The sequence below is a fragment of the Diplotaxodon limnothrissa genome, linkage group LG11 (assembly GCF_057381915.1).
Source record: "Diplotaxodon limnothrissa isolate DT_005_m linkage group LG11, D_limnothrissa_male_GT1.1, whole genome shotgun sequence".
Lineage (NCBI taxonomy): Eukaryota > Metazoa > Chordata > Actinopteri > Cichliformes > Cichlidae > Diplotaxodon > Diplotaxodon limnothrissa.
Window position 1 is genome coordinate 34,210,512 of NC_140606.1, and position 25,203 is coordinate 34,235,714.

Sequence of the window (25,203 nt, forward strand, 5' to 3'; positions counted from 1 at the left end):
AACTCTGAGGGGAGAGATGGATGGTGAGAGAAACAAGGAAAGAGAGGTGGAGAAGCAGAGAGTTGAGAAATTAACTTTGATTTTTGTGTACAGTTTCATTCTTTTATACTGTTAACTTTTTTCATGTTCTAACCAGTGCTCAGATTTGGCACAACCCCATTAGTTTACACTAATGTCATTTTTTTACACAATGTAACTCATATGAAATAAAGTGACAGCAAATTGAGGCAAAATAACAGTCACAAGAAATATTTTTCTGTCTTTCCTTAAAAATGATTGGTAAAAATGTTCTGGCTTGATAGTTGTACATTTCCTAAACAATCATCTCAGCTTTTTTGTTTTCTTTGTTATCAGTTTGTAATTATTTTTCCAGTGTTTAGCGCATTTTACTTATAACAATACTTATTTGAATTTCCCTACAGCTTACAAATTCTTGTAGAAATTACCTACCAAATTGATATAAGCTGCTCTAAGACTTAATTGCAATGTGTAACACCAGAAAAAACAGTGCACAATAGAACCCAGTGTAATCACATGCGGTGTGATAGTCTTGAACCATTGTTCTACCACAACTATATAACAATGCACAGTACTAAACAGAACAATGTATTTATTGTAGTCTTGTTTCAAGCCTCATTTTATATAGAATCCACACATTGTGGCTATAGCATGGTTACATCTAAGAAAAGATGGCCATATAAACTGGATGTTAACAATGGGCATGTTAAAGTGTCCCTGTATAAGATACTAAACGGGAATCAGAATGTCAGTTATCAAATAAACTTCTATATTAATGTGCGTGTGGATGTTTGGATGAGGCTTGTCAAATAGAAGTGTTCTGAATTCTCAGTAAGCTCTTTTTCAGGAACTTGGATAAAAAGAGAATGGTTGGATGGATAAATGGCAGTTTGTTGTTCTCTAGCTTTCAGGTGTGTGTTAACTCAATGCTGCAGTCTTCCCAGGAGTAGGTATTTCATCAAAATTCAGCCCAGGGTTAGACCATGTAATGCTGAAAAAAAGACAGCTACATCTCAGGCCCTCAGGCAGCGTGTTAAATGTTAAGGTTCATGACAGTACTATTAGAGAAAGGCTAATATGGCCAGGGAGAAAGCCTCTTCTCTATGAATAAAACTAACAAAAAAAAACATTGCAGTGCAGCTTAGGTTTGCAAAGTTGCATCTGAACAAACCACAACATTTCCGCGACGAATGAGACCAAAGTAGAGCTTTCTGGTGATCATGCACAGTCCCACGTTTGCAGAAGATTTATCACAGCATATCGGCACAAGCACTTCCTGCTCGTTGTCAGTTATTTGGGCTTGTTTTGCAACCACAGTGCACTTGGCAGTCACTGAGTTGACCATGAACTCTTTAATATACCAAAGTATCCTAGAGTCATATTTTGAGATAATCTGTTCTAAAAACTAAAGCCTGATGGAAATTGAGTCAGCAAATCTGTGACAGAATGGTTGAAAAAGAAAAGGAACAAGGTGTTGCAATGGTCCAGTCACGTCCAGATCTCAACCCAATTGAAATGCCATGGAGGGACTTTAAGGGAGCTGGAAATAAATAAATGCTGCAAACCTCGATGAACTGAAGCAATGTTGGAAAGAAGAATGGGAAAAAATACAGAAAGCAATTACTTCATGTTGTTGCTGCTAAAGGTAGTTCTTCACATTGCTGAATCATGGGGTGAAACCAAGATTGCTGTGAAAACGTTCTTATTCATATAACTGTTTGTTAAATATGATTTACATTCCGTTTTTTCCCATTGGCATCGCTTTTCACTAGAACAATGATAACATGATAAAAACAATGAAGTCTCTGTGCAGCATTTTCCACGTTAATCAGATGATTTTAGATCAGTGAGGGAAAACATCTGATTTGGGACCTTTCGGTGTGAAAACTGCTCTGGCTGCAATGTTTGTTTGTTATGTGGCATCCGTCGTGGCACCTTGATGTTCCGATGATATTTGCTCTGCTTACCCAGATCTATTTTCGGTCCTGAGACATCTAACACCGTCAGCACACTCCTCCAGAGCCTCTCTGCCCCTGTGTGCCCACAGGTTCTTGCTGTGCTGTGTAACCATCCTGAGTTAACCTTTCCTGAAGGCACAGGGAAGCCCAGGCATGAAGCACTCTTTAGCATAATGAGTATGTTCATCAAAGCACTTCGTTGTGCTGGATGGGGCTGCTGGATTCACCAACGCACACACACCAGACAGCCCATGTTAATGTGTGTGTATGCATGTAGGTGTGTATGCGTTTCCTGCTGAGCTGGAAGCAGTGCCACAGGTGATGGCACTATTACACACACTCAATTACACACACACACAAGCATGGTGGACCTCAGCGGAGGCTGCCCTCATTTGAGGATGAAATCATTTCTGCGACCAAAGTGTCATCTATAATTAATGACCATTTGTGTGTAATTTAGAGGGATCTCACCTATGGCCCTGTCCTCAGCTCAGTGGGAGCACAAACAGACCCATACGCAGCAAAAAAGGTATAAACTGAACCAAACGCGCAGGCAAAAATGTGCACATAGGTAGCAACCTTTAGGAACGTAAAAAAATAAATAAACAATTAAGTGATGAAACTTTAACCTGTTCAAATTGATACTTATACATTAAGCTAAATCACATGCCCACCTAACTGAAACAAACAGCTCCCTGCTGATGTGCTGCTGATGTGTAGACCGTAGATAAATGTGTTACTAAAGTGCCTGAAGTCGTATAAATAATATAAAATCATTAATAACAGTATTGCTGTGTTAAGTTTATTTAAGGTGTATAAAAACCCTAGAATCTCTTTTATTTCATCTGTTAAATAGACATTTATTTACTCAACGATTTTTTTTTTATTAATGCACAAAATAAAATATTTAACTCAACCTACGAACACAACATAACCCAAAGCACTACCGCTGTTAACTTTGCTCATCTAAGTAACGTTATCTCGATTCAATTAGGGTTTTACGGGTTGGAGCATGTAGATGTCTGGACAGATACATTTTAAGGAAGCGAGTCACAGTGATGAAGCAACTGGAGATGATAGAAAGTCAAAAAGATTCAGCATCCTCAACCGGCGGGAAAAATGCTAGTAGTACCAAATGGGCAGGTTCCGAGTTAAACTTTTCTCAACATTGAGGCAAGTGACTGAAATGACTGCCAATAACCACAAACACCTGGACAAAAGTACTGGGCCACACCTCTGAATCTTTGAATTCAGGTGTTTTTAATACCATTAGCCCAGGTGTATAGCATGACCTAGCCATGCAGACTGTCTTTACAAACATTTGTGAGTTCACTGAAGTTGAGTGTGCTATATTACTGCATGAAGCAAATCTGACAAATTGCTTCTTGATATTCTTTAATCAACTGTAAGTGGAAGCATTTGAAACCACCATGGCATACAGACCTCGAACGCTCTGCTGACTCTGCTGGCTTTACAATCAGCACATCTGTACACCAGCAGCTTTTTGGCTTGGGTTTCCATGGCCCAACAGCTCCTGTATGTGTAATGTATAGGTGGCCAAATACTTTGGCTGTATAGTATATATTTGAGGCTTTCAAAAGCAACCAGTGCTCGTAAAGTCCACTCCAGCAGCCGGTAGTGACAAAGTGATGCATGATGAGCAATCACTTCCTGCATCACTTCCTGCATCACTTCCTGTGTGTGCACATGAGTTTAATTTAACAATGAGAATTTTAAAGACATTGTGTTAGCGAGGCCTGTCTTTGGCACACAATTAATTTGCTTTTGTTTATTAACTTATTTGGTTTTTTGGATTCCAAGTGAAAATTTACATCTATCTATCTATCTATCTATCTATCTATCTATCTATCTATTAGAGATATTTCTATATCTACATAGACTCAGAAGCGTATGTTAGCAAAAGGACACCTATTGCTTCTGCTTCAACAATTTCATTTAAAATAAGTTTATGTCAGTTTACAATTGTCAGCATTCATTGATAAGTTAAGTACAGGAGTAGAACCACATCATGTGTACAGCTGCAACAACATAGCTTTATTGTTTCATATTCATGTGGCCACTGAAATGGTGAAGCGCGCAGCTCTGCTTGCGTAACTATTTTCTGTGTTAACCAAAGAGATTTAGGATGTCTGGCTTATCATTTCACTCACAGCAATGCAAGATTTTATACATCAGTTTTATCACTTGTTTTTTGTTAAGAAAAACACACACACACCCTTGAATCCATTGCAGTGCAGCAGAATACCTTTATCAAGCTGCTTGCTACATCTCTGAAGGCAAGAAGCTGCACCATGGGTCATTTCTCAAACTGCCATTCGGAGTTGGAGCACTCCAGGCAGTGTCATGTTAAACAAAACAGTGCATTGATGCAATGCACAAAGAGTTGGTTATGTCAATGTGATATTTATCACCTCTGATCAAGAAGAAATTAGTGTGAAAATAAGGTCGTAGATCATTGTGGGTTAGATTAAGTGTCAGAGGGGGGGCAAAAAAAAAATCAATGACCATGAGCTTCATGTTCAGTGTGGCCAGTCAAAAGTGCATCTAAAGGTGCTGTGGCCTCAGGACAGCAATGCTACACTGAAGCTCATCACCTATGACATCCTTTATTTGTAACCAAGCAGCGGCAGTTTTATAAACATTGTTCAGATTCAGGCTGTTTTGTTGCTTTCTCCTTTTTTTCCCCTTTTTTTTCCCTTTTAGCTTGTAATGTTTTTCTAAAGCTCTTTTCTTTTTTCCTCTTAGTCACACAGTTTGTGTTTTCCCTCCCTCTTTCAGTTTGGTTTTGTGATTTGTCTGTGCAAATAAACCACACTTCAGTCACTCTGGAAACCTGAGCCACTGTTTTCTTTTGGCCTGCCAGCTGTACGTACTACAGCTGATCTGACATGTACACCGCTAAAGTTATTACTGCAGTGCATTTTGCATTGATACACTGCAGCTACAATCACAACAGAGGTGCTGCAGCTACTCGGAGAACTGCAAACCTGCTGCACATGTTATTATTGCTGATGTTTGGGGGTTTTTTTCATCCTTAAAATGCAAATTGCTCTCACCAGCAATATAATTTACTTCAAAGATGACTGCAAGGGTTCGACAGCATAACATCAGCCAACATTTAAGTAAATGGGTACTTTATGTTTGCTTTTATTACACTTAACATAATCCTCCTTACAAGCATCGTCTTATTCAAATGGTCTCCCTACTCTGGTCTCTCTATTGAAGATACTCCTCATAGTCAGTCTGTCAGATGAATCCAGCGTTTGGCATCGGGTAGCAGATAACAAATGACAGGACGATGTAGCCAATGAGATTCTCCTAATTATCTAATGACCAGGGACATGAGGTGATTTGTTGCCCCAATGAGCTTGTTAGGTTAAGTGGTGGGCATCGACAGGGCGGTCAGATGTTGTCTCTTGCTGTATCTCTTATTAGTGTGTTTTGCTTAACTGCATTTGACTGTAGTTTTTCGGGGTCACTTGCTATGAAAACCAAGAAATATTTTCCCTTTCATCATACTCATGATACAATACTCTTGGGATGTGATCCGTTATACACACGATATGTTCCAGAATGATCATCTATGGAAAATCCCAGTATTTGTGTAACTGAAGATTAAAAATTACCCCCGAATAGGACTCACGTGGTCTGCTTTCCAGCTATATTATCTTATATAAGTTAATCAACTTTCAGTTACTTTAGGTTATGCAGCAGTACCTTTTGTTATGCTAATGTTATCATTTGTTTTTTCCATCTCCTACTCACCTTATTTACTTTTTTAAACTGCCATAGAAGTCCATATCCATATTTCGTCATAGGCCACAATACCAGAAGGAACATGAGATACTGTTTCCTCAACATTTTGCTCACGACGAAACTGTACAATAATAATGGATTGCATTATTCCACTATTCATTCACTCTCACATTCACACACTGGTGGAGGCAGCTACAGTTGTAGCCACAGCTGCCCAGGGGCAGACTGACAGAGGCGAGGCTGCCATATCGCGCCATCGGCCCCTCTGGCCATCACCAGTAGGCGGTAGGCTGAAGTGTCTTGCCCAAGGACACAACGACCGAGACTGTCTGAGCCGGGGCTCAAACCGGCAACCTTCCAGTTACAAGACGAACTGCCAACTCTTTGAGCCACGATCGCCCCCCCCAATGCATATTTCAGTTTCTGTGCTTTTATACTACTACTAATTTTGCCCCTCCCCCTAAAAAAAAATTATCCATTTTTTTATCTGTCAAAAATGAACCAAAGATATCATGTTTGTTTGTTTCTGCCTGTCTTACTGTGTGGGGTACAAGTTAGCTACAAGTAACTAATAGTTATGATAAGGAGTAGGATACAAAGCACTCTGAAAGCACTTTCTTAACCCTGAAACAATTAACACAATCACAGTGATTCATCAGATTTTACGCTGATCCCTCTGGAGTTAGAAACTTGTTACAACTTCTGTTTCATTACTTAGTAATTGTCCCCAGAAAGCAGATTTTGGTTTCTTGGTGCATCTTCTCATTACGATGTGTTCACATTGAATATTAAACAAAGTTTATTTATTTGGTTAGTTTTAAACTTTGGGTTTTATTCCTTTATGTCACAATATTCATATGCAACACTTCCCTGTGTTACTATATCACAACCAAGCTGGTGAATTTAAATGAGGAGTGATGTGAGGAACAATCCTGTGTTTGACAGCTAAGATGCTGATTGCAAAATGTAACAGTTGTATTTGTTATTCCACTTTGTTTTCTCACCGTTTTCGTCATGCCTCCATATGTTCTACATTTGCACATTTTGGAATAAGTGCAAGGTTATATCTCCAGTTAAAAATATACATTTATAGAAAATCTCCAGCTAAGTTTATGGCACTTTGACACAATCTGTGTCTGTTAACTCTCATTTTGTCAGTGAATGCAGTTGTTGTCTTCAAAACTCTTAATTTGCATTACTTCTAAATATGCCTAAATATGCCTTCAGCTACATCTGTCTCTCGCTCTGGTTTTGCTGTGTTATATATATATATCTATATATATATATATAGATATATATCTATATATCTATATATATATATTAGGGGTGCAACGATACACAAAATTCACGGTTCGGTTCGGTTCGATACTTTGGTGTCACGGTTCGATATTTTTTCGATACAAAAAAAATGTTCATGCCTTTTTAATTTGTCATTTATTAAAATTATAAATATATATTTTAACTCAAAAGTACAGTTTTTAAATTTAACCCTAACCCTTGTGCGCGTTTTTTATTTTGACAGCGAATGCGCACCTGCGGACCACTTATGTGCAGCCCTGGTTATTTAGCTCGTCATATCGCAGCCACAGAAATTCTTTTGTCCATGAAACCATAAAGCTGCACTTTCTTTTTGCCTTATAGTCTCATTTGTCATAACTTCTCCGTTTTGTGGTAAGCTTTTCTTTGGCTGTCACTTCTTCACCCCGACCTGTCTTATTTGGCTCAGCAGAACTAAAATATATATACTGCTGCTTTTACACACGGACTCACATAAGCTCAGCGATTCTCTGCGCGATCAACCTCTCACATGTTTAAGCTTGCTGCGGGAGATTTCACTTGTCATGTTTGCATAGTAAGCTAACGATTAATAAGACGATGTCAGAGGAATTGGTGCACAAATTATCATCACTCACAGATCAGTGCTGTCGCTCTGCAAAAAAAACAAGCGCAAATTCAAACGCGATTTCAATATGTCACATATTGACAGTGGCTCACCGATGCCAATGACATAATTACCCAGCTACATTTCTGAAAGAATGCAAAAGCATTGACATATATTTTTCCTTCCTACAATAGCCCGACGGGCAGGGTAGCCCGTCTGAAAAAAATCGCTAGCCCCAGGACGTCGGGCTAGCGATTTTGCAAGCCCTGTATCTGATTGAGGAATTACTCATCTTTGGAAAAGAGAGTTTATTACAGAGAAATGTCTCTTTCCAAAATAAAAGCTATACTATCCGCTTCTTCTGGGCTATATTCTCAGCAGCATAAGGAGAATCATGTGCTAACAGCTGTCTAAATGACTCGGCTAAAGTTAGTAGCATGCTTGTTGTTTTTGTCTTTGCACTAGGATGATGTCGGCGTAAATGTGCAGTCATATTCGTTGTGTTCCCACTAGTGCTTTCAGGTTAATCTCGTTGAAATGACCTTAACGCCACAACACGGCAAATCTCCGTTAACGAGCTACCGCCGATCGCCCCGTGCATGGGGCTAGACGGCCAACACGTTAACGAGCTAACTGCGCTAACACACTAGTTCCCACCCATGTAATTAAGCATTGCGTGGCACATCCAACATACTGTTTTACTTTAGTCCATGACTCGCTTACCTTCAGGGTCATACGTCACATGAAAACCAAAATAATTCCAAACGCCAGATCTGAATGAGAGTGGGGGAGGTCCATCTTGCAAGGAGAGCTTAACTTCTGTCTTGCTAGCTTGCCCTGCGCTCTTCCTTCTGACTATGCTGTCTGTGTTGAGCGCTCAGTGGATCTGCGCTCGACAGTGCAGCCTAGGCGGAGTAGTCGAACGCAGATTCACTGAGCGCTCAACACAGACAGCATCGTCAGAAGGAAAGTTGATAAAATAAATTACAAATGTTGTATTGTTCGATACATATGCGTACCGAACCGAAAGCACTATATCGAACGGTTCAATATCGATACGAATATCGTTGCACCCCTAATATATATATATATATATATATATATATATATATATATATATATATATATATATATATATATATATATAAATAAATAAAACACCCAGCACGCCCCTGCGGGCGGTTTATCCTTCAAGCTCGGGTCCTCTACCAGAGGCCTGGGAGCTTGAGGGTCCTGCGCAGTATCTTAGCTGTTCCCAGGACTGCGCTCTTCTGGACAGAGATCTCCGATGTTGTTCCTGGGATCTGCTGGAGCCACTCGCCTAGCTTGGGAGTCACCGCACCTAGTGCTCCGATTACCACGGGGACCACCGTTACCTTCACCCTCCACATCCTCTCGAGCTCTTCTCTGAGCCCTTGGTATTTCTCCAGCTTCTCGTGTTCCTTCTTCCTGATATTGCTGTCATTCGGAACCGCTACATCGATCACTACGGCCATCTTCTTCTGTTTGTCTACCACCACTATGTCCGGTTGGTTAGCCACCACCATTTTGTCCGTCTGTATCTGGAAGTCCCACAGGATCTTAGCTCGGTCATTCTCCACCACCCTTGGGGGCATCTCCCATTTTGACCTCGGGACTTCCAGGTTATACTCGGCACAGATGTTCCTGTACACTATGCCGGCCACTTGGTTATGGCGTTCCATGTATGCCTTGCCTGCTAGCATCTTGCACCCTGCTGTTATGTGCTGGATTGTCTCTGGGGCATCTTTACACAGCCTGCACCTGGGGTCTTGCCTGGTGTGATAGACCCCAGCCTCTATGGATCTTGTGCTCAGAGCTTGTTCTTGTGCTGCCATGATTAGTGCCTCTGTGCTGTCTTTCAGTCCAGCTTTGTCCAGCCACTGGTAGGATTTCTGGATATCAGCCACCTCCTCTATCTGCCGGTGGTACATACCGTGCAGGGGCCTGTCCTTCCATGATGGTTCCTCGTCTCCCTCCTCTTTCTTGGGTTTCTGCTGCCTGAGGTATTCACTGAGCACTCGGTCAGTTGGGGCCATCTTCCTAATGTATTCTTGGATGTTCGTTGTCTCATCCTGGACTGTGGTGCTGACACTCACCAGTCCCCGGCCCCCTTCCTTCCGCTTAGCGTACAGCCTCAGGGTGCTGGATTTGGGGTGAAACCCTCCATGCATGGTAAGGAGCTTTCTTGTCTTTATGTCAGTGGCTTCTATCTCCTCCTTTGGCCAGCCTATTACCCCAGCAGGGTACCTGATCACGGGCAGGGCGTACGTGTTGATGGCCCGGATCTTGTTCTTACCATTCAGCTGACTCCTCAGGACTTGCCTGACCCTCTGCAGGTACTTGGTGGTTGCAGCTTTTCTAGCGGCCTCTTCATGGTTCCCATTCGCCTGTGGGATCCCCAAGTACTTGTAACTGTCCTCTATGTCTGCAATGTTGCCTTCTGGTAGTTCAATCCCCTCAGTTCTGACTACCTTCCCTCTCTTTGTTACCATCCGACTACACTTCTCCAGTCCGAACGACATTCCAATGTCATTGCTGTATAGCCTGGTAGTGTGGATCAGTGAATCGATGTCTCGTTCACTCTTGGCATACAGCTTGATGTCATCCATGTACAGGAGGTGGCTGACAACTGCTCCGTTCTGTAGTCGGTATCCGTAGCCAGTCTTGTTAATGATCTCACTGAGGGGGTTCAGGCCTATGCAGAACAGCAGTGGGGACAGAGCATCTCCTTGGTAGATCCCGCACTTGATGGTGACTTGTGCTATGGACTTGGAGTTGGCCTCTAGTGTTGTACGCCACATCCCCATTGAGTTCCTGATGAAGGCTCTTAAGGTCCCATTGATCTTGTACAATTCTAGGCATTCCAGTATCCAGCTGTGGGGCATTGAGTCATAGGCCTTCTTGTAATCAATCCAGGCAGTGCACAGGTTGGTCAGTCTGGTCTTGCAGTCTCGGCTGATTGTTCTGTCTACCAGTAGCTGGTGTTTTGCGCCTCTGGTATTCTTGCCAATTCCTTTCTGTGTCCCGCTCATGTATTGACCCATGTGCCTGTTCATCTTAGCCGATATGATGCCTGACAGGAGCTTCCATGTAGTACTGAGGCAGGTTATTGGTCGGTAGTTGGAGGGGACCGGTCCCTTCTTGGGGTCCTTGGGGATCAGGACCGTCCGGCCTTCAGTTAGCCATTCCGGGTGTCTCTCGTTAACTAGCAGCTGGTTCATTTGTGCTGCCAGACGCTCGTGGAGTGCAGTCAGCTTCTTCAGCCAGTAGGCGTGAACCATGTCGGGCCCTGGTGCTGTCCAACTCTTCATACTGGAGACCCTTTCTTGGATATCTGCCACTGTGATGGTTACTGGACCCTGTTCAGGGAGGTCGCTGTGGTCAGCCCTCAGATCCTCTAGCCACTGAGCATTGCCGTTATGGGTTGCATCCTTCTCCCATATGCTCTTCCAGTATTGCTCCGTCTCCAGCCTTGGTGGTGCTGTTCTCTTATTATTATTGTTCCCTTGCCACTGAGAGTACACCTTTGCTGGTTCTGTGGAGAACAGCTGGTTTATTCTCCTGCCTTCTATCTCTCTGGTGTACCTCCTCAAGCGGCTGGCCAAGGCTGTGAGTCTTTGCTTGGCAGTTTCCAAGGCCTCAGGTATGGACAGCTTGCTGTATTTCTTAGGCACCTTATTTGTCGCACCTTTCTGCAACTCCGTTAGTTGGCTAACCTCCCTCCGTGCTACTTTGATCTTGCCCTCTAGCCTCCTTTTCCATGGAGGGTACTGCCCCTTGTCGCTGTTCAACTTGTAGCCAAGCATCTCACTGATCACTGTTGCCGTATTGTAGATCAGCTTGTTAGTGTCGGTAATCGTGGTTGTAGGTATTGCTGCATTAACATCATCTAGCAGACCTTCTGAGGGAACTTCACGTAATCTTGGTAACCGGCTACGCGGGATCGAGGTTTCAAGCTTGGCCATGATCCTATTTTTCAGGTCAGTTCCTCTCGCACTCAACGCTCCTTCTCCTATCGCACTTGGGGCTATGTACCCAATCTCGGGTGGGGGTGATGATATCTCCCCCCTGACCTGGCGTCCTGACTCCTCCTTGCCGTAGCATTTGTGTTGTACCTCGTCAATCTCTAGCTGTGAGAGCAGTCCCTTCTTTCGAATGTTGGAACACTGAGCTACTAGTTGTTTCGCCGTCATTGTGGATGTTGGGTATCGAAGAATCCATAGGTCCCTCATCCTATTCATGTAGCCCCTTCCGCCGGGGTTACTTGCATAGTAGCATTCCAACAACGCCCTGTTTTCGTCTCTTGCCCACCGATGCCTTCTTGTTCCAGTAGCCCACTTTTCGTCAGGGTGCCCTGGTTCCTCAACACCTGACGCGGACCTTGTTGATCCGGGCGACGTCCGAGCCGGCATGCCTTCATATTTATCTGTCTCGCTCATGTCTGCGGTAGGCTTGCTTAGCATAGGGGGTCTAGCCTTAGGACCCTTACTGGATACAGACGCCCCAGGCAGGAATCGAACTTGCGATCCTCTGTTCCAAAGGCGTGTAGTCTAACCACTACGCTATCCGTGTGTGTGTGTGTGTGTGTGTATGTATGTATGTATGTATGTATGTATGTATGTATATATATATATATATATATATATATATATATACAGCAAAACCAGTTTCAGTACAACAGCAGTAAGAATGGAAGGTCCAAAACATTGCATGTAGTGTATCTGGGTCCATTCTCTGCATTAACCACAAGATTTGATTACGCTTTTCAGAGTAGCCACCTTCATTTGTTTATTTGCAAATTTGCACAGATTTTGTTTATGTGTTCTCCTGGGCTTTCCCTCTCGTCTGGCCAGTTTACAGACTCATGATGACAATGGTGGTGTGGTGGTGGTGGAGGAGACGTAGGAATGTGTTATGTAAATTCTCCCAGCATGGCCCTGGTCGTCCTTATACCTCTTACCACCTTCCTCTGCTTTCTTCCCTCTGCTATTGACCATGTTGCACATTATAAATCAAGTGTACCTTGCTAGTACTCTAATGAAAGCTCATTTATAAAGTGGCTAAATGGTCCTGACAAAAGTCCTAATGAGGAAATCAATAATTCAGTGATTGTTGCTGTGCTTATACTAATACGTTCCTCTTGTAGTGCTTTGATCCCAGCTAGGAGAGTAACATTTGTTACTGTATTCAGTTCTGCTTGTCAGCATTGTTGTAGTTTTTTTTCTTTCCTTGAATCTTTGAGATAAACGATGTCCCGTTAGAAACATCAAAAGCTGTCTCACATGTTCTTCAATATCCAATAAACTTCTTTTTGATGAGGAAAGAGTGAAGAAATGTAAAAAATATTTTCTCTTGAATTGTTAATATGAAACATTACTCTGGTATTTGCTCGGCACAAATCACTGTGATTAATGAGAGGTTTGATGTTTTTATTGAATTGCTTGCAATGACCATTTTTTCTCCACCATCCCACCATCTACTGCACTAAAGTACTTTTCACTGAAGTCGCCAGCAGGAGGTTTGGTTATTTGCCAAAAAAAAAGAGAAAGTTGAGAAGAAACATGTTGAGTAATTTACCTCATAGCATGGTGAAAAAAGTTAGTGTTGACTTATTGTAAAGCAGTAAACAGAGCTGAATGTAAAAAATCTATGACCTAATTCACTGTATTTGTTTCACAGTGTCATAACCTGTTAAGCAGTTATTTTTATTAGTATCACACTCACATTAGCAGTGCAGTGTTTTACAAGTTTTCCATGACTGTCTTAAAATAACCGCTTCTTTTACTCCATCCACATTGCCCCATAAATACAGTCATTGTGAAGCTGCTGACCTGATCTAACAAGTTTGGCTTAAAGAAAATAAGTTCAAAGATCCAGCCTCCTCTAATTGCATGAAACCGAGCTAGTGATCAGTAATAGTTCTTTCAAGTCTTGTTTAAAGCAAAGTTGATAAATTCTTCTTGTTCAGGGGTTTAAATTATTAAAGAAATAAAATAAATAATGCAGTGTTCAAATTATCCTTGACATGCAGTTTTACTTTCACCTGTTTTACACAAAGATGCACATATTAATGTTACTTTATTAATGAAAATCAAATTACAATTACAGTTTTATTTTATTTGTGTACCTGAGAGAAAATACAATACAGTATAGCAGTGTTTGGACAGATGGTGACTCACCCCTGCAAGGTCATTGATCATCAGCCTTAGGGACTGGAGTGTACACTGTAGGAAGCCTGGGGAGCAGCACCCTAGTCCTATGTTAATTGCCAGGGCAGGTAGATTACCCTCTTATGCCCCTCCCTGCTCCTTAATGTTGGGCACAGCCACCCGAAGTGCTCCCTCAGATGCCTCCTTAACTAGCTTTGAATTCAGTGATTAATGAAACACATTATACTTCTTTTGGATTAATGGCTGTGTGGTTTTAGCAAGCTGTAAATGGTAAAAGTACATTTCCTGTGTAGATTAAAAGATTCTTTTTCAAACACGATTCAAGCACAAACCCACCTTTATGGAGTGGTCTTCTATTTTTTTATATAATCCAGTATAGGAGACTAAAGACAGAGAGCACAAGCTTCAGATTTTGATGTGGGGAAAACACTTCCATGTTTCCTTTTTTCTCGGTCCCTTTGCAGTTCCTGTTGTTTTGTTTTTTTCAGAACAAAGAATAAGCTGTGGTACTTCGAGTTCGGCACGTCGGAGACCTTTTCGGCCACATGTAAGAAGCTCCACGACTTTCTGGAGGTTGAGGTAACTCAAACCATGTATTTTGTTTTTGGAGACTTTTCCAAGAAAAGAAACAAAAGCAAAAGCATATATTTTGAAATTTGTTGCTTTGTAACTTATTCTTCTTTATCTCAGCTCTTAGATACGAAGCAATCATGTATTCTTTATTATTAAGGGTATTTCACTAGCAGTCAGGTAAGAATATTGATGTCATTTAAGATATTCTCATCTTCTGCTGCTCCATAAATAGCACTAATGTATACTAGTTTCAGATTCACCCAGACAAAGTGTGGATGTGTGAAGGCTATCTGTGCACCTCCCCACCCACTTCTCACATAACCTTAGTGTAACACACAGGTAATTAACCCTACACGACCCTGCTGTGTGTGATATTGAGTGATAATGAAGATGGTGTCTATACAATTCATCTTCCCTCTTCTCAGAGCTATCCACACAGTGCAGAGGTCTTCATTAATTAGGGCTGAGTAGTGCTTACATTACTGAAGAAGGACAGGTAGGGAGATGATGAGACATCCCTGAGTCATAAAATGCACCATTTAGAGTAATATATAATACAATATTTCTGGGTTAACACAGAATAACTATAAGGACACTTGCCCCTTCATGCTGGGCTCTTTTAAGCATAATTAAAATGAGTGCAGGATGGGTCAAGCAGTTAGTACAAAGTGTACTTGTGTTTTAAAGTTAAAACAACCAGCTGCTCTGGTTCTCTCCCATCTTTCTAAAATTCTGATTCCTAGATCTCTACTTAATAAGATTAAGCATATATTAGCTATGTGCCTAAATTAAACCAAATAGTGGAGAGTAAGCAGAAACTAAAACTTGTCTTACCTTAAGAACACTTTAGAAATAAAGATTTGATTTTAGGTTATAAGAGTAATATTTGAACATCTGGGTTGTAATTGAGCTTATTTCAACTCTATTTTTCTAATAAAGTAGTTTTTATACTTTGCTGAACAGTAACTGAAAACAGAACTACACAAAGTGGACTTCCAGTTCATGGATTGAAAAATTTATATCTTACCTTCTCTTTCAAAGATGACCTCCCTGTGCTTACTAATATTTTTAAGAGCCGTGTCACGTTATGGCACAACAGCAGCATTGACACTCTGGGGTGAGAACTGGTTAAGGTTCGTCTTACTTAGACAAAGCAATATATTCTGGTTTAGACATTGGGGAAAAACACTGTTTAGGGTTCATCATCTTATAGATTATTTCAGTATCAAACTGTAGTACAAAGCTTGTGATGAAACGGATTGTATCTGTCCTTCTCTTTCTGTGTTCTTTTAAAAGTGTGATGGTGTTACTCTGGACCTTAGCAGTATTTCCTTGGAAGGCATTGCCATTCTCAACATTCCCAGCATGCATGGTGGCTCCAACCTTTGGGGTGAAAGCAAGAAGAGGAGGGGCTACCGCAAGGGAGGAAAGAAGGGTCAAGACAAAAGGACACCTGTGCTCGACCCCAAAGAACTCATGTTTGCGGTTCAAGGTAGCTCTGACACCCGAGTTTTACGGTTGTTTACATAAATGCTGAAATCATTGTGGTTAGAAAGCTTAATTACATTACAAATCTAAACTCACAGAGAAAATGTGTTATTGCTAAATAAAATGCTTCAATAACCTGTGTTATACTTGGCTATGTGGCTACAAAGCCACATTTAGCAACATAGCTTGAAGGAGCATGTTGTAGCCTATTGATTTTTTGGTAAGTGGCCACTTTGGTGTAGTATATATTCCGGCTCTAAAGTTCAGGCTCTAGCTGCTGGGCTGGGGTCTGCACACACTCAGCTTTAGCATCACTCTGGGGGTTTTCATAATCTTTGTGTTAGCATGTTTTCTGTGCACATGCTTCCAGAGTGCCAACGTAGTGTTAACAGAATAATGTGGCTGTGTCTGTCTGTGAAGCATTTCGTATTTGCATTCGTCCTTTCATTCAGTCAAAATAAAAGTAAGGTTCATATCCCTATTCCTCAAAGCTGTAGACCACTCCAGCATTTTCCTCCTCCTGCACACAAACTTAAATCAGCTGACAGTTTTGGAGGGTTTTTGTTGTCAACCTTGTGTCCAGATATATGAAGAAGATGTATGAAGTAACACGAGTAACAAAATAACTGACTGAAAAATGTAATGTGATTACTATAACACACTATTTGGGAGTGGTTACGCCCACTATTTTTTCAATAGCTGAACATTTCTGGCTAAATCTGTCGGCATGTTGTAACGTAATTGGTGAGTCATCAACAGCAGTCAAACCTCTGCATGCTACATACCATGGTTGGTTTGCTCTGTTAAACAATAATAGTGCAAGTTAAACAGCTTTGACAGTGTAGGAGGTTCTTCTCCCTGAAGCCCACATCAGACACTAACAGTCTGTGTCCTTGCTCCTATCAGACAGATCAAAGACTAAACTTTGGGCCAAACTTTTCCTGAGCACATTAATATTTCACTGATGACAAGGTGAATCACAGCCAGCAGGTTTTGTTTGCAAAGAAGAGGTACAATCATGTCACAGTTTGGAACTGTCACTTGTGTATTAATGGTCTGTGTGGGCACCAGTGGACAGGCTCTGTTAATAGGAGCTGACTGAGTGGGGTGTTGGGCATACCCCTGAATCCATTTACGTCAAAAGGAAGCCCATCAATGGGAATATATGAATGAACGAAACACAATGAGTCAGCTGCTCTGTGGAAACTGGTGAAATTGTGTGAGCCGCTTTAGGGAGTTAATAGCAAAGGGTAGAAAATATCCAGAAAGCAGAATATTCTAGTACTGCAGTGAAAAATTACAGACAATATAATTTTTCCTTCAAATACATAGTAAGAACTATATATATGTGGCTTAATATATCATCACTGCACAAGTGTTTTCAGTTATTGTAGTCCTGTTGAAAGGGAATACAATTTAGTTTTACTTTTTGTTAAGCTTTCATATCAATATGCCCCAATTTTATCCATGTTTACAACATAGCTTGAATGACAGCTAATCTGTTCTTTATTGAAATAATTTTATTACTAATAATTGCTGTTGAGTCTTTCTAAATTCTTTTGTAGACTCACAGCCGTGAATTCTGGATTTACTTGGCTTTTGTATTTTATTTCTATCATGTCTAACTGTGCCTGTTCAGGTGATGCACAGTATGTTTTTTAGGTTTCCTGCTGAGATGGTGTGTTTGTACCTGGGGATGAAGTGGATGTTACAATCAGTGTCTGGCTTTGAGACATGACGAGCCAGCAAAGATCTCCAGACATGGCTGCCAGTGATCCCTTATGAGACTTCACTGGCCATAGCACAATTTCTGGAAAATAAAAAGCCCTCTGTGAAGCACACTATGGAGCATTCATTCTTTTTAGTTGTGATTCAATTTTCTGTTTCCTTTGGTGCTGTTTTGCCTTTAAAGATGGTTAAAGGTGGCACATTTTAAATTGGACTCTTTTTCACAGTCACAGCATTTATTGTGCAAAATGAATCTGTTTTATGTTGTTTAAAAAACTGAGAAAACAAGTGAGAGACAGTGAGGAAGTAGACAAGGAAACACAACTCAGTCCGACAATAAATAACCCATAAAAAAGTCATTCTCCAGTACATTAACATCACCTTTTTGATGCTTCGAGCTGAGCATTTCCGTCAGTAGGCTTGCCCTGTAACATACTCTGCTGTGTCATCTTGGATATCAAACATGACCATCATTTAGAAAAGAAATGCAGTGTTGTATTTAATAAGACTTCTAATTTGCAACCAGGACCATAAGATTATCATGGACATGTTCACCGATGGCAGTTTTCTCACTGACTTCCATACAACCAGACTTCTTTTTTTGGACGACCCCCTGCTCACAGTTAGAAAAATCGAGGTTTAAGGATTTCAGTAGACTTCAGGTTAAACCAATGCAAAATCATAATAAAAAGGAACCATGTGGCACATGTGCACTGTGAGGGACACATTTGATCAATGCAAAGCCCAGCTTTGCTATGATGAACACTCCATTTATCCCTGAAAAAAAATCAATCACTTCTGTGTTTGTATTTAAAAAAAAAAATAGAGGCCACAGTCTAAACCTGGAAAGGCACTTAGTGTGAGTGGGGAGTATTTCCCTTTGTTTATGTGTGTCCATACCCATTTGAGCCTGTGTATTGATGCGGGTGGGTGTGTTTGTGTTGTCCACCTGTACTGTATATCTTAGAATAGATGCCCTTGTGGAAGGTGCCCTCAAGGTGAGCAGCCAAACTTGTTAGATCAAGAGAACAGCGTATTTAGAGGTAAACACACAGGAGTGCATTAGCCCAGAGGGGCAGAGGGTGACGCACATGACTGTTGGCAGAGATCATTTTTTGTCAAGTTGTATGTGTAGTTGCATCTGTGTGTGGATGGGTGGGCTGGTGGGTGGCTAGGGGATGAAAAAAAAACAAACCCTGACCTTTCGGGAGCTGTTAAATCGTCCCGCTGGTGACGCCAGGAGACAAGCCCCTCAGGTGGAAGGGAATGGCTGCAGAGTGAATTATTTAGAATAGGGGCTTCATGTGTGGGTGGAGGGGTTGATGCTTGGGACTGATCCCCCGTGACAAGCCCCATGAAGCTTTCATTGGAGGATCGGCCTCCACATGCCCTCCCTCCTTGTTCCGCCATTCCTCTTTAGTTTTACTTTCAGCAGATCGGCTGCTGGTCCTGCTCTGCTCCGTCACTGTCTGTCTTTTATTCCTCTGCTCTCACCCTGTCGCTCCACATGTGTCAGTGCAGCCACTGGCCTGGACAGGTAGTTGTGTGACAGTGACAAGGACGTTGTTTCTATTCTCTCTCTCTGATGGGAAGATGTGGCTAAGATTAAAGTCGCAGTGTGCTGCTTTTTCATGTCCCATACGGACACTGGTTCATATCATTGTTTCATTCACTATCACTTGTAGTGTTTATCAATTTGAAATCCTGATTTCTTGACCTACGTAAGGGACATTGATTCGAGATTAGATAAATAAGATGATTTGGTTTATATTTGGCCATAGACTGCTTATCATGACTTTTTATAAATTGGCCTTTCTAATCGGTTAGGTGATTCAGTTTTTCTCCCAGTTTATCTCTGAGAACATGTTGGTTTTTTACTATATTTAGGCGAGTGTGCTTTGTATTGTAGATCCAGGTGAATCATTTGAACTTCCCGTAAATGGAATAATTGATGGTGATTCAAGAAAAGAAAAATGGAAATTCACAAAAAAAAAACCCACTCGAGATAAAATATGATTTCAGTCCATTAAGACCCTTATTGAAGTCGTGTGTCCTCATTTCTTAGAAAGAGATGAAAATATGTCTAATTTTAAGTTTTGCCTGAAGGCCATTTCTCCTCCAAGACTAGTGCTTTTGTACTATTTTGCCATATTTCATGACATTTCATGGAGAGGTGGAACATGGACAGATTAGAAAAGATTCTGATCAGAATCAATTTCCTTACAATTCTGAGACAGAGGATAGCTTCTGTAATTTTTTTTTATCATTTTGAAAACTATTTTTTTCAACTCTTAATTTGAAAGAACAATTTTTACCTGAAGGTTCATTTCAGGCTTTTGTAAAAATGAGACCGAATGCTCCTATCAGGAAATACAATACAATTTAATTTGTAAGGGTACGGGTGTGTTGAGTTTTAAACAGTTTCATTATTCTGTTTAGTTGTGCCAATGGACATATTTTAATTTCTTTGGACTGTAGATCCAGGCAAGGTATCAGCATCAATGCAAATAAGTGTACACTGCAAGGCACTGGAGTGTAAGAAAGTCGGTAAACTCATTTTCAGAAAAGAAAATAAACTTAAGTTACAGTATGTCAAGTTGTATATTGCGGGTGAACAATATACAACTTGATACATAACTAACATTAATGATTTGTCACAACCTTAATATACTGCATCAGCATCTTTACTTTTAAATTAAATATACTTGATATACTCTGGTGTAGCTGACTTTAGAGTAAATAAACTTAGAAAATGTAATTTTGGAAACTTATTTGGACCTTTAAATAAAAGTACTTATATGGGAGACAGATGTTGTACAACATCAGAAATGTAGCTCAGCTCTAACCACACTACTCTTCTAGAGTACCGTGCAAAAGATTTGAGCCACATCACATTTCTTTACATTTTACTAGGACACGCCCTCGGCTGTGTTTTACAGATGGCTGTAGACATTCACTATTGTACCTCTCATCTTACCTCCTCCATACATTTGGATTCATCTCATTTCTAATGGGGAGTCAGTGAAGAGCAGATAGATAAACTGAAGGCCTATATCAGGTCTTTATTGGCTTTCAGATGCTGTTCACCTGTAGATAGTTGGAGTGCTACTTCTCCTTTTGTCCTCTATTTTACACACAAGAAGGCCTGAAAGCTCTAAAAACAAAACAAATTATAAAGAAATGAGTGATATACAGGACTGTATGTCACTGCAGCAACACGATTTACAAGAATTCACAAAATAATAGGCTCGTTTTTTTCATCAGGGTTGGTCTTTAATTCTTTGAGACATCGTAAAAGTTGTAACTAAAAGCAAATTTGTGTCTGTGAGTGTGTTTTAGTGTGTGTGTGTGTGTGTTGGCTGCACAGGGTCCTCCTGCCCTTCTTAAACCAGCACAGCTACAGCCTTTGCATTCTTTCCCAAGCTAAGAGCTCTAGAGTATAATAGATCTTTGTAGCTCGGGGCAAACAGGAATCCCTATCGCTTTGGTGATGCTGTCCATCATATATGTCACCATGGGCCTGCATGAGCCGTTCACATCAACGTGAGAAGTCACGTGACGGGGGGAGCAACTTTAAAGCTCAGTGTCAGGGAGGTCAACCTGCTTTGGATTGTATGTGTACACACTCTTCCACTCCGACCCTAGAAAGTGCTGCACTCAAAGTCCAGCGTTGAGATAGGGGCAGACGCATGTCCATCACCATGGTGACAGCTGGACACCACAGCTCGGTGGCGGCAACAACATCTCACCGCAACAGCAACATTGCCCACGACACTCCTTCAGGAAACCAACACGACTCACGTACACACGGCATTGCGGGGCTAACACGCTCACACACACCGAGTGCCTAAAAATGGGTCTTAGTTTCAATTAGTGTCTGTATACTACCAACAGCGAGGCAGCAGCTTCTTAATTTGTGGAGGGATGAGTTGATGGAGAGTCGGAGGCAGAGCGGGCCTCCGAAACAGATGGGCCCTGCGTGACACTGGGCTTCCAGCAGGGGCAAAATCAATGCTCATAACTGAAAAACAGAAGAGAAATTAATAATTATATTATCACAAGATTGCTTTGCATTGCCGGTGCAATCTAATTAATAGCTGTTTTGTTTGTAGCTTGTTGCCTTTTTTCTATCTTTTTTTTTAAACAGTGAATATTAAATATTTCAGCAACAGAAGGCAAACTCTGAAGTGAGGAACATCACATGTCATGTTCTTTTATTCTTCCTCACCTCCTTCTCACTTTCCTCTTCCCCTCCTCGCTTTTGTACTTTGTTTCATGTGTCTTCTCACTCCTAGTACGAGTTTTTTGCATTGTTTACCTCTCATGTGAATGGTAGCTACATTCAAAAGCAGCAGTGATACTATAACATAATGAGGACAAAACTTGGCTGGACTTTGCATGGTTAAAAAAGTGTTTTTTCTTTGCTTTGTTGCTTTTGTTTGCTTTTGTCTCAGACCTGTCTGACCAGCTCTTGGAGGTTGTGGGACTCGAAGGAGCCATGGAGATGGGTCAGATCTACACTGGCCTGAAGAGCGCTGGACGACGCTTGGCACAGTGCTCCTCTGTGACTATCAGGTCAGTCTTTAACAATGTTTTGTGCCTGTTTCTTCCAATTATTATATTGTTTTTAGTTTATTATGGTAGCAAATGCTATGGCATATAAGAAAAAGCATAAAAATGCTACGAGTATAAATTAAGGTGATGATTTTTAAGCATCCTGGTGCAGAATGCTTTTATTTGGTTTTATTGTGAAGATTTGTTACAGCATGTTTTCTCGTTCTTCACTTACAGAACCAGTAAATCCCTTCCAATGCAGATTGATGGTGAACCTTGGATGCAGACTCCGTGCACTGTAAGTTGAACTGCATTTCCACAAATGGTTCATCCAAACTAAAGACAGTTATATGCCAATATAAAGTAAATTGTAAGGGCAGTGAAAGAAGAATCGAGCAAAGTATTTTGTAATCTCCATTTACAAAAAAAAGATTTGCAAATGAAAAAATATTAATACGTTTTACATATGGAATCTGCAGTCTGACAGTCATATTGATGCTTGAGAATTTTTCCAACATGTGGCAATGAGCATCCATGACTCATTCTGTAAATTCAAATTTTCAAAAAGTTCTTTGTTTGTTTTTTATTCTGAGCTTAAAGAGTAACATCAGACTGTTTGAGGAACCTCTGAGGAAACACATAGTTACTGTTGTGTGGGAGATCTTGAGTTCTACTATGAAAATGCCCCACACGGGCATCATGAAGATAAAAAACAAAAGTGAAAAGTTAAATGCTTGTTAGGTGAAAGACAATGGTTTTGAAACCACATCAGCTATTTAACTGTATGCTAACAAAGCCTGCTCTATTGCAACTGCATTATAAAACCAAAACAGAAAACTTATCCCTTGTCTATGCATCTGCATATTCATAAGAAGGTATTGGTTTATAGACATTATGGTCTAAGATGTTAAGATGTCCAGGAGTCATTAATGCGACCCACCTTAGTGACTGATTAAATCTTCTTTCAATGACTTCTCCCATATGGAAAAGAAATAGTAAAAACTTATATGATTTACTCCTGAAAGTGGCCACTTTCTCATTACTTTCATATATTGTTTTAGTAAGTATCCAACACATACAAGTTTTATTATAGAATTTTTCAAGGGATCTTATATCTGTTTTCACTCTTGTATGCTTTTCATACAAGTTTCACACAAGACAGATACAAACTTTAAAAGATTTATATATATCTTATATATAGCTTTCTGACAAACAAACCAAAAGCTGATACATGTTTAAAAAAATATCAAATATATATGCTTTAATATTAAGATTAATATAACAGTTCAGCTGTTGCTGCTTTATATTCTAGTGCATTAATTTATGATAACAAATTCTTAATGATTCAAGTCTTATTTCTTCTAATTTGCTCATCGTCTAGATCGCAAACGTGTACCTCGATAAGTGTTTTCTCTCTGTCCAAGTTGCTCGTTTTTCAAAAGGAAACTCCTGAGTTTGCGTTGATTACGGTTGTGTTTAGCTTTAATTAGAACACCACTGCAGATGAAGTGCTGCCGAGATTTACATATGGATCGCCCAGCCATGACAAAACAAGTGGCCTGCAAGTGCTCTTGTATCTGCTGGCACAACTACACAGAGCAAAGTTGGGCTCTGACGATACATAATTGTGCTGCAATGATTTCCAAGGAAAGTTTTTCATTCTGTATGTCTGAACTGCATCTGAATCACTTAACACGTTAAATGCCTACAAAAACATCACACTTCAAATTGGATGTTGTTCCACTAATTATTAACAACAGCAGCTATGCAAATGCATATCAGTCTCTGCATGCATACCATGTTTAACACCATAACCATTTAAGATTTTAAGCTAAATGCAGCATGTGTCACTCTGATGAGTAGATCTAAAATAACTGGCACCATATTTCCAAATTTGATTCTGGTACAATGCACCTTCATTAGGGTCTAAGTAAAATCCCCCCTCGGTTTTCTTAATTTGGATGATTAATTGTGACCTGATAGCTCATTACATCCATGCTTCATTTGAGCAAATTATTTTATTTTCTGTCTAAAAGCCATATTGTTCCATGGGCCCTTGAACCACATAAATACTTAATCCTGCATTTTAAAGAAACAGAGCTTGATTACCATCCAAATTTATTTCAGGTATCACTTTAGATCTTTTTTTCTTTTTTGGCCACTGTCTTGTCAGAATCAGAATCAGAATCAGAAACTTTATTGTCATTGTCATGAGAACAACGAAATTAAGAATGGTCCCCGATCATTGCAGTCTGTAAAGACTATCATGTTTATGGCAAAGTACTTGATAAACATTAACTTCAATCATGTTTAATGATGGCAGAAAGCCCACAAAAGCTAAGTAATTGCTCCAGCGTCAGAGTGCAAGCACAATAAATGGCATCTTTCCTTTGAAGTGAATGTGGTCCTTTGAATGCAGATGGTAGCATTTCCCCTCCCCATTACTGCGTTTAGACTCTTAGTGCAACTCTATAATGATGTGCTTAATATGACAACCCTTGATGGTTGATATTTGGGGTTCCATCGATCTACAGTTGCAACTCCTAAAAGAAATTGCATCATTGCAGGCAAACAGGATATTGTCAGATAATATAAAATTCAGTCTTTACAGTAATCCACAATAATATGTTATCGGAGTCACTAACCCCAGGGATTCTCAAAGTTTGTTGTAGTCAGGACGTTCAAATATGCATTCATAAGCCACTTGACAAGAACCCATTTGGATGCAACATCCATATGGAGGATTTTTTTTTTAATTGTTAATGCATTGCTGAATTTGCTTCTGTGGGGATAAAGTGCTGGGTATAATGAACAGTGGATAGAGACCTTATTATTTCATGGGGATAACCTTCTGAGATTTAAAAGAAAGGTAAACATAATTCAAAAAAGTCATTTGTTGATTATGGAGGCACTTTCATTTTATAGGTAAAAGTCTTCTGTAAATGAGCTGTGAAAACTAAATAATAGTTTAAATACCATTGTTTTTGTTGTGTTTGTGTTTATTGTTGTTGATTGTGGCATCACATCAATATAT

General features: G+C 40.4%; 1 protein-coding gene across 1 annotated transcript in view; it reads left to right on the top strand.

Annotated features, from left to right (window-relative positions):
- The window catches only part of dgkb (diacylglycerol kinase, beta), a 91,114-nt gene that overhangs the window by 64,667 nt on the left and 1,244 nt on the right, over window positions 1-25,203 (top strand). Inside the window, exons 21-24 of the mRNA XM_085365879.1 lie at window positions 14,315-14,405; window positions 15,696-15,891; window positions 22,070-22,190; window positions 22,407-22,467. Coding sequence (XP_085222005.1) covers window positions 14,315-14,405; window positions 15,696-15,891; window positions 22,070-22,190; window positions 22,407-22,467 — 469 coding nt within the window. The remainder of the gene's footprint in view (window positions 1-14,314; window positions 14,406-15,695; window positions 15,892-22,069; window positions 22,191-22,406; window positions 22,468-25,203) is intronic.